Here is a 10931-nt window from a genome sequence, read left to right as displayed (position 1 = left end):
TGTGTAATTCTAAAATTTAATTGCTATTATCCCAATTCTCCAGCTCCAAATTCCAGAGCTTAACATTGTCCATGTGTACAAGTTCCCTCTTACTATCATCAATTTCCACAATTTTATCCGGAAATGCTGGTCTGGATGGACAGTTGGGAATATGCTCTTGTAGCAGGTCACTGTTTTGAAATCGATGCATGGCATTAAAGGGGCAATCCAAGTAAGTAGGATAATTGATCATACATCGAAGTATGTGTCGTTGTAGGGATGTTTCAGTCATCACGTGTTGCGGATTAAATGGGCATATTACTAAAGACGGCTGACTCAACGACACTTCCTTTCTATATCCATTCCTTGCCCTATAATTAATTAAAACAATATTTGCAATTAAATCATAAAATGGACAAACGCTCACATATCGCCGCGCGGTTTATTTGTTATAAAGAAACATTAAAATCCTGCAGGGAACAAATAATATAAAATCTAAAGTGTAACCAAAATCTAAAATAAGTAAAATAAAATTAAATATATAGCACAAAAATATAGGTTAGAAGCATTTTCTTCCTCTATATGGCATCAATGGTCTGCATATTTTATAATAATGCTAGGGTGAAACAACCGGTACCAAAGTTTTGAGTCGAATTTACTGTTATGAGGAGCAAATTTAGACCGAAATATTCACCAATTACTTTTTATTTTTTTTATATTTTATTTTTTCTCCTGGATCCACAGAAACAAATTTCGGTAGTTTGGTGGGTTGCGAATTGCCTGAATGTTGACGTGTTAAGTTGATGTAAACGGGAAAACGATAAAATTATGTATTCGTCAGTGGAATTCGTTAATAACACAAATTGTGGCAATATTTCGAGGAAATAGTTTACAACATTATGTGGGGAAACCAGATCTACTTGGCCGGAGTTTTGTAGAAGCCCCAAATTTTATTTACACCTTTACATTCCTGACATTTATCCTTAGCAAAAAAAAAATATCATTAATTATTGGTCTGTGATAGCTAATTATTTTTTGTAATGTTAAAACTATCATTTAACAATTTAAAGTAGAAAGGTGATAAAAATGTTGTACGGAAGATTAAGAATACACACTTGCAGAGTTATTCTCCTAACCTCTTTAGTTTGGTTTTTGGTTGATGTTGTTATTCTAAGTTTTTATTCCGACTGTTTGGGTGGTTCATGCAAATCGAAATCCACACAGCTCAGTGAGAGTCAAGCATTTGAAGGCGATGAATTCGTAAAAACTTTAAGTGATGATGAAGTCAGAGATGAAGAAATTAGAGCTCAAAGGTATGGGTTCATATTAATGTTTTGCATAGATTAATGATTTAAAATGTAACTGGTCCTATTGTTGTAGTTTCCTTTGAATGCCTGCATTACCTTATAGTTGTATAATATTGAATATCCGAATATAATGCCCACACTTTTTATGTATTTATATTTCATTCTTTCAGGAACATAGCATCCGAAAATACTGGGGTGCCTGTCACATACAATTCACTGCACTTAAAAAGGTGGAGACCTGCTCCAACAGTTTTGCCTGCACCAGGGCGAGTGGGTGAGAAGGGAAAAGCAGTTCATGTGCCTCCTGAAAAAGAAGATCTAATGAAGGAGAAATTTAAACTAAATCAGTTTAATCTATTAGCAAGTGACATGATCTCGTTAAACAGGTCATTGCCTGATGTTAGGTTAGAAGGGTGCAAGACCAAACTTTACCCTAAGCTTCTTCCAACTACATCTATTGTGATTGTTTTTCATAATGAAGCTTGGACTACTTTGTTGAGAACTGTGTGGAGTGTGATTAATAGGTCTCCAAAAGCATTGCTTAAGGAAATTATACTTGTTGATGATGCTAGTGAAAGAGGTACATAGTATAAAAAATTGTTTGCAGTAGAAATATTTTTGGCCTTTTAGAATATTTAGGCAAAAAACTAGAAAATTATGTTAAAAACTTGCCTGTTCCCGTATATGTCTTGAGGACTGAGAAAAGGTCTGGGCTTATTAGAGCTCGATTACTAGGAGCCAAAAAAGTTACTGGTCAGGTATGATATTTAAAAAAAAAATATGTGTACTATATTTTTATTAATTTATTAATGTGTTGTTAGGTCATCACATTCTTAGATGCACATTGTGAATGTACAGAGGGTTGGCTAGAACCTCTTTTAGCTAGATTAGTAGAGAACAGGAAAACAGTTGTATGTCCCATCATTGATGTAATATCTGACGAAACATTTGAATATATCACAGCATCAGACATGACCTGGGGAGGATTTAATTGGAAACTGAATTTTAGATGGTAAGAATTTCTTACTAATTCTTAGAATTAAAGGTACCACTTGTTCTTGTTTATTTAAAAACATGGTATCACAAATAAAGCTCTTATAATTTTCAAAGTTTGTATTAAACTGTGTAACAAAAGGTACCGCGTATCCCAAAGAGAAATGGAAAGAAGAGGTGGAGACAGAACAGCACCATTGAGAACGCCAACTATGGCAGGTGGACTATTCTCCATAGACAAAGACTATTTTTACGAAATAGGTGCCTATGACGAGGGTATGGATATCTGGGGGGGAGAAAATTTAGAAATGAGTTTTAGGGTAAGTGTTTTTCAATTAAATTTACATTGACTAATTATTACAGTATCAGAGCTTGAATCTCAAGCTTATTCTATATCATCCACAAATCAAAATCACAACGTTTTTTTATAAAAAAAGCACAAATATATAAATGCGCAAGATTTTTTACCTCGCAATTTTTTAACATAATACGCTCAGGTGTGGCAGTGTGGTGGAACCTTGGAAATAGTTCCATGCTCCCATGTAGGCCATGTGTTTCGGGACAAATCCCCTTACACATTTCCTGGAGGCGTGTCAAAGATTGTGTTGCATAATGCCGCTCGTGTTGCGGAAGTTTGGATGGATGATTGGAAGGACTTTTATTATATTATGAATCCAGGTTTGAAGATGCTTCTGCATTGACGCTTTTAAAGTGAAATGTTTTTAACATGAGATCAAATAGGAACCATAACATCTGGCGTGAAATATCGGGGATTTGCTTATGGAAAATTTGGGTTTATTAGCTTTCCGTGTATGTACTACTAAGATACTAAGCATTACTTGTTCCCAATGTGGGAAAGGTTTGGACGCATCAGTTATCTTGAGGGATATTTAACACTGACATTAGAATTGATGACAAAAGTCAGCGAAAACCTACATATCAATTTCTAACCAACACCAAATACTGTGCCCTCAAAAGGAGATCGTAACGTAAACATATGAATTCATTCTAAACCCTATGAATACCATTGCCATGACAGTAACATAATGATGTTTGCGTGAACATATCATTTTTGGGATCTGGGAAATTTAATTTTTATTTAAACTATGAATGGCTACAAGAAAATTAAGTTTTTTGACCGACCTGATGTGACTTTCAATTGAGCGTGATAAAGTGCATTTTAATTTTATTTCTTTTGTGATATCTTCAAAGATAATCCCACAGTAATTAAAAAACAATTCAAAATATGTTTAAGGTGTAATAAACACACAGTGATAAACTATTTAAAAACTGATAGCAGTAATCTCGATAAATCGAAAAAACCTTCTAAATCCAGTGAAATTGGTTTTGTTTGACGTCATTGCCATTTCCAGCGAAACTTAATGAAATAAATCGCTGATCCAAGCACCTTCTAGCCTATGTTTCATAGAAAGAAGGCTACTAGAAAGTAACACGCTTTGTCTGCCATTATTAAAACCAATGTACCTAACGATAATGAGAATTGAGAAGTGTTACAATATTGTCTCATTGACTTTAAACGCATTTTCACCAAGACTATACCTTTCACATCGTGATACATTTTTTGTTACCTCGAATGACATCCATAATAAATTAATTACTAATTTAATAACACATTGTTTTGTTTTTGCACGGTAACAACCAAAGCATATTTTTCTGTTTTTTAATAGATTTGCCAGAAATCACAACTGAACACAGCAACATTTTTTTACTATTCATTTGAAGTTTTTACCAATGGAAAATCCTAAAAGCAATTTTGCATATAAGAGTACTGAATGACACCTTACACTTCTTTCTTCATTAAATTAAATGTTAGGACAGTGAGAGGGGGGTGGGGGGGTTGTTTTTGGGAAGATGCATTGTAGTTGGGATTGCTGCATTATGTATTAATTTTGTGTATTATAAAATATTTAATGCTTGAACTAATTTTAGGTCATTAATATTAATTCATTTGTACACTAACATTTAACATTTGAATAAACAATTGTGTATGATAATATGTCAAAAATGGTGCCCAAACTGAATTAAATTAGGATAGCGATGTCCTACTACGTGCATATCCAACATCCCAACACATCCATAGTGCCTACAGCATGCCAACCTAGTATACTCCTTTAAATGAGCTGAGCAATTACCTCTACGATTGCCTAGGTGTGGATGTGCGGGGGCCAGCTGGAAATAGCGACTTGTTCACACGTGGGCCATGTGTTTAGGAAGTCTACTCCCTACTCGTTCCCTGGTGGCACATCTCGTATAGTCAACCATAACAATGCCAGATTGGCCGAGGTGTGGCTTGATCAGTGGAAGGATTTCTACTATAATATTAACCCAGGTTCTATGTCGGAGTATATTTATTAACCATTTTGCATGGAATGAATGATCTGAACACTTCTGGTTTCGTTTATCTTGTTTTTTTTTGTGGATTTCAATTCAACACCTTGATTGTTGGTTTTGGCTAGTTGGAGGTTTCATGTATCCTAATAATATAAATATGCAAATATAGAACACCAAGCTTTCGTAAGTTTGCACATTGAAAGCCGTTGACTATAATTATTGCTTTATTGTCAAATTTCTGAACTGGACTCTGGAAGCGAAAAATTGTGAACTATTTTGAAAAGTGCACACAAGATTGTTGTACTAAATTTTATATCTTTACAATAAAATAATACAATTTTAAATTGACAACTGAAAATAATTAATAAAATTGGAGTACAAAATACAGTGTGCTCAGCAGTTTTAATTAAAAAAAAAAACATGCCTCAAGATCTGATATAACAAAAGGTTTTTTTGCTTTGTATTTGAACACACTGATTGATAAAATAGTTGTGGGTCCTGACACTATATTGAAAATTCGTCGCATATCTATCAACCACTTTTCCATTGTTCAAAAACAAGAATTTGTAAGTCCTAAATTGACAATTTAAGAAAGGGGCGTATGATTGCACGTTAATATTAAAGAATTGCTTCATTGGGATAAAGTTTTAAACATTTAGGACATGCTATCTTACATTTGGTATAATCCATCACCCAACTATAGAATGCCACAAGTATGTATTATTCCCTGTAGAAAAAATTAAGTTAGGGCTCAGCTGTTTGGACGGTTTTCATATTTTAATGAAATCTATTTTCTTAAGTCTGCACAATTGTTTACGTCATTTTTGTAGTTCTTATACACCTTTCAGTTGGCTTTTCTTCCGCTTTTTTGCTTGGCGTGTGGATTAAGGTAATAATATTAATTTATTCCCCCGAAAATTGATTAGTTTACTCACGTAAGCGGTCAGTTTTTCGGGAAGCTTTTCCCCTATTTCCTCTCATAATATTTTTAAATCTGTAGGTGCCCGAAATGTTCCAGTGGGAGACGTTTCGTCGCGAAAGGAATTAAGAGAAAAACTGAAATGTCAAACTTTCAGATGGTATTTAGAAAATATTTATCCCGAATCTCAAATGCCGTTAGACTACCATTACTTAGGCGACGTAAGTTGTGTTAGGCTGTAAAAAATTCGAAATAAAAATTATAGAATGCTGTAAATTAAACACCTCCATCTCGCAGATAATGAGCCCAATCTGCTTGAGCATAGTCATCGGTGTGCCACATGGAATTAAATTGTTTGATTTTTTATTCTTTAATGCGTAGCAGTAAGCAAATCGCGTTTTGCAAATGAGGGCAGTGTTTATCAGCGGTGTTTAATTGAGGTAAGACAGCACCAACCGGGATTGCAATATAGGGAGTAGCATAGTTAGTTATTATATACTAAATATTGGGTGTGCCCGGTAGGGCATAATGCAGTTTCGCATAGTGCAGTCTTACCGTTACAGGTTCAGACTTTATAGACACTTTTGAACCACCGAACATAAATGAAACAAGGGTCACGCTCCCGCGCATTTGGTTGTGGTTCGGTCGTGTATTTGTTGACTTGGTGCAATACCATTTTCACTTGTTTGAAGTGCATATTTTGTTGTAGTATATTTTCAAAATATTTAACAAATTACTTAACTTTCAAAAGAAAAACTGCAAAGTTAATATTTAAAAAAAAAATTGTAACATCAGGGTCGTTCAATATATCCAAGGGATGGCGATGATAGTATCGAAAATAAAATTTTCAGCTGCATTCATCATATATTTTAACCCATATTATCTCAAGCATGAAAAAAATTCTTTTTTGCCCTGAAATTATTTATTTTATTACACTTAAGAAACCACTGGGAAAAAACATTAAATAATGTTTTTGGGGCACATAAGATGTAACATAATTTGTACATAAATATACAAAAGAAAGTTTAAATTCGACAGAAAACAACTAACAACAAACAAATAGAACCAGATTTGATACAAAAAAACGCATAATATTTTACGGTGCGTGAGCGCACCACCGGTAACACCCGGTTTCATTTTTTGTGATATTTTACAAAGCATGAAGTATGTAAATGCGCATTACACTTATTACAAGTAAATTGTGTGGCTGTGGCATATTCTACATCTCCTTCGGGTTTTATTATTATCATAACGCACTTGATCTATGGCAGGTGCAAGATTTCTTTGAGTAATTGTTTTATCAGTTTTTAAAAGTCGCAAAGCAATGTAAGATTTAAAATCAAATCAATCACTTCATCATCAAAAAACAAAAAATATTTCAAGCGGAGTTTTTCCAGAGAGCCTAATTTTAGTTCCTCAGATGATCTAAATTCATCGGATATAGGTATGTGAGTGTACTCAGCCAATTCCAAGGTTTCATCATCTGATGAGTCCCATTAAGGACTGTTGAAGGACAGCTGTATTATTCGATGTATGTAACTCGAAAGTTCCAACTATATGAGTTGGTTCCCCAAACTCTTGTAGATTTATGTTATCGTTCATATCTTCTTCGTCAGTCAAGGTATCCACGTCGGGTGGAATAGAGACCGCGTCAATATGTTCTGTAAATATTTTTTCACGTTATTTTTTAGCATAAATTTGTAAGGAATGGAATGCTACAATACATAAGAATACGTAAATCCAAATAATACTTACGACTTTCATCGTTATTGTCCTCATCCATCACGATCTCCTCCATAGCCGCCTCTAATTTCTTTTGAGTCAAATATCTCGGAAATGCCGTATTTTACGAACTGTAAAGTTCACTGCACGACAAACTAATACTAAAAAGCACGCTAATTGTTTCATGACTTGTCTAGACTTGCAATAACAAACTTTGGTTTCGCAGATAAAACCAGTGGTGCATTCACGCACCAGTAAATATTTTCAAAAAATAAAACATAATCAATATAGTATTTCCAATGTATGTTTTCGGCGATGTAATCTATATGCTATAGACTTAACAAAAATGGCAATACAAATCCAAAATATTTATTTTTACTATTTTGGATTTACTTGAAAATGTGATACAAATTTATGTACCGCTTTTGTTAACTTTTGAAGTCATATACACATAATTTAGCGATTACTACGGTGTTAGGTCCTTTAGTAGAGATAATAATAAAATTTCTAAATGGATGTGCAAAAATATTTCCTGGATGTGACAAAAAAAACATAGAACGCACCACTGGGACAAAATGGGTTAATTATTGTTAGCGATTGAAGTAAATAAATTTAATCTGTCTATAGTATTTGAAAAACAAAAAAAAAAACAAAAAGCAGTGGCTTTAATTTTGCACGAAAAATTGGGTGTTGAGAATCTAAGGCTATTATGGCGCAATCCAATCCGATTAAATTTATGCGTGCATAAACTCTTGATGAAACATGGATACATTACTACACGTCAGATGGCTTAAAGTTAAAGGAATTATTGAACGACTGTCGTATGTTTGGCTAATTTTATATAAGGCTTTTTTGTTCTCTTTTTAAACAACTGTGTGAATCAGTTCCCGGGTTTATTTTTGTATTATTTCTTTACCAGACTTTCGTTAAAGTGTTTTTTTTTCTCGACGGGTCAAAACAAAATTCGAAAACATTTTAAAAGATAGCAAAATTATATTCACGAGCTTAGGAAATCTGTACCCAATATCACGTACCGCTCTCTAGTAGATTACTAAAGAAAAGTAGCATCAAAGAGTGACCCTTCTTATCTTATTTATGTTCAGTACTTCAACGACCAGACACGTGTGCTTGAAGCTTTAGTTGGATAGCACATATACCTAAATAATTTGTGAATTTTCCGTGCTAGATTCGAAATGTAGAGACGAGAAATTGTTTGGATACAATGGGTAGAAAATCTGGTGAAAATTTGGGGATGACCTATTGCCATAATATGGGCGGCAATCAAGTGTTTGCCTACACGAAACGACAACAAATAATGAATGATGATAATTGTCTGGACGCTAGCAACAAAAATGGTCCGGTAAAACTTGTTAGATGTCATGGTATGGGTGGCAACCAAGCGTGGGTATATGATGAAGTCGTAAGTAAAAAAAAATCTGGATGGTTATTAATGTAAAATGAAATTTAATATTATGAAAATTAGCGGTTAACAACATTACAAATTTGGCTTTTAGGATAAAACAATTAAGCACGTAAATACAGGTAGTTGCCTCCAAAAGCCCGACAATAGTGACGTGAACCTGCCGTTGCTGAGACCATGCAATTATGAAGAGGGACAACAGTGGATCATGGAAAGTGACTTCAAGTGGCAAGCGAAACGGCATCCAGAAAACAGATAGAATCAATTTACCCATTGAAACGTAAAATTGTGATAAAAGAGTTGTAAAAGAATCTGTTGAGTTAGAGTTCCTCTAAAATAGAGACAACGATAGATATACCTCATTCTCGCCTATGTTGCGCCTATTGGAGATTTTATCGCTGATGGTTCTGTCGTCGGAATTTCGTTGAATATTCAATTGTTCTATTAAACTATTGTGTTGTAATTGTGATTATCTCAATAATTAGAGTTAATATATCGCCTTAGAATCAGAGACAAACAAAACTTAAACGGTCATATTATTCAGGACATATTATTCATATCTTGCAGGTTGTACTAAGAATTTGGTTTCCATTTTTTTCCCAGTCCAAACACGGAATTTTATGTTAGTTTGTTGTTATTCCCAAAAAATATTCTCCCATTGTTATGAGGGAAAAGAATGTTGATTGTCGTCCCAAATTGATAGTAAACCAAATTAGAATTTTGAGCAACATCTATTACTAGAAACCACCGAGACAATCTTTACAAAATCTGGGACTTAGCCTTAAGCTTTTTTTTCAATTTTATAATTTTTGTAAACTAAAAGGAAATAGTACTAAACTAGATATATGCCTCAAAGGTTTTCCCTCGTATATAGGATTTTCATCCATATTATTTTGTAGTACACTGAATACATATCACTAATCTATAATTGGCAGGCGTTTAGAAATTATGCTATGTTCGTCGAAAACATTATTTGACAAACAACAAAAATAACAACTAGCGAGAATGAACTATTTATCAGCCCAAAATAGCAATTTTATTGGTACTTTTTCGATTAAGTTCTTGATAGCTCATAGCGGCAAAATAATATTATGAATGAACTTGTATTTTCTCAGAAGTTTTATTTTTGTAGTTTCATTTCTTATATCCATAAGAAGGTATATACCATTGTCCTTTGCATTTATTGTCAATCTAACCATTCCATTTGTTGACTAAAGACACTCCTGCCTCAGGCACCACTGTAAATATTGTCCAAACAAATTTATTTCTACTAAGCTATTAATCGAGGTGACGAAACTTTGGATAAAAAAAAAAGATTGTATCTGACTGCCATTGTAAATATGTGAGAGAATATTAACTATTAAATTAGTACTCCCATTTTTATTTATTTTCTAGTGTGATCTGCTGCTATTATGGTTAAGTTTTTGCTAACTTGTATAGAAATCTGTATGATAGAAGAAAGCATATCATAATATTTGACAATATCATAGTCACTTTTTGAAAAACTCTTAATTTGCTCATAGGGTATATCTGCAATTCTTCCTATTTTTAATTAGGTAATGGACTTGTGTAAGTTATTTTGGTTGCTCATTTTGTCTTAAGTTGTAGCAATATATTGATCAAAATTTGTTGTATATAATTGCCGAATTTAGTGTATCTAAAACATATCTGATTATTGAGTTTGTTACCGAAGTTTTCTGAATTGTTCATGTAAGATTTGTTAATTTAGCCTTAATAGTCATCTCTGGGATGTAAAAGTTTTCTGTTACAGACTATCATTTCTCTAATCATTTTTAAAGGCTAGGTGGTGGTGCAATCCAGCTTATTATTCTAAATTAAAAATAACATATTTAATATAGATTTTATTTTATTATTTTTGATTTGACACCCCCTTGATGAATCCTATCCTTTGAACAAAACTTAATTGGCAAGAGTGACTCCATTCGCATGGACACAAACGGATTAATTCGTAGATTATCATTATGAATAATGGATGCTGCAATCGTAGTTTAACAAACTGGCCATACATATTGTGCTAAACCGATTACAAAAGATGCTATCGGTCGGTTAATTTGGGTGGAAGTTTGAGACTTGTCATTGTCTTTTCACCTTTCGAATTTTGCTGAAATAGAATTAGTATGTATGCCACGATAGTTTTCACCAAAAATGTGATTAATGCAAATTTCCCCTAAAAGATAAGATGCCAAATACAAACTAACAGGTTGCCATATAAAAAATT

The 10931-nt window shown here is 33.4% G+C and overlaps 1 protein-coding gene across 2 annotated transcripts; it reads left to right on the top strand.

Annotated features, from left to right (window-relative positions):
- Positions 1–755: 755 nt before the first annotated feature.
- On the top strand, positions 756–10562 carry LOC132699544 (polypeptide N-acetylgalactosaminyltransferase 5). Of its 2 annotated transcripts, none has more exons than XM_060666328.1 (9): positions 756–1292; positions 1457–1866; positions 1917–2044; positions 2108–2298; positions 2422–2599; positions 4449–4629; positions 5632–5771; positions 8459–8692; positions 8787–10562. In XM_060666328.1, exons 1-9 carry the CDS (start codon positions 1066–1068, stop codon positions 8949–8951), a joined length of 1854 nt encoding a protein of 617 aa, XP_060522311.1. In that variant the 5' UTR covers positions 756–1065; the 3' UTR covers positions 8952–10562. The 2 variants fall into 2 exon arrangements, with proteins under 2 accessions (XP_060522311.1, XP_060522310.1); XM_060666327.1 differs by lacking the exon at positions 4449–4629 and adding an exon at positions 2777–2957.
- Positions 10563–10931: the final 369 nt, after the last annotated feature.

This window comes from Cylas formicarius, unplaced genomic scaffold, assembly GCF_029955315.1.
Source record: "Cylas formicarius isolate icCylForm1 unplaced genomic scaffold, icCylForm1.1 PGA_scaffold_3__17_contigs__length_32017465, whole genome shotgun sequence".
NCBI classification, from domain to species: Eukaryota; Metazoa; Arthropoda; class Insecta; order Coleoptera; family Brentidae; genus Cylas; species Cylas formicarius.
Note: the sequence above shows the minus strand (reverse complement) of the source record. Positions and strands in the feature narration are given on the sequence as shown.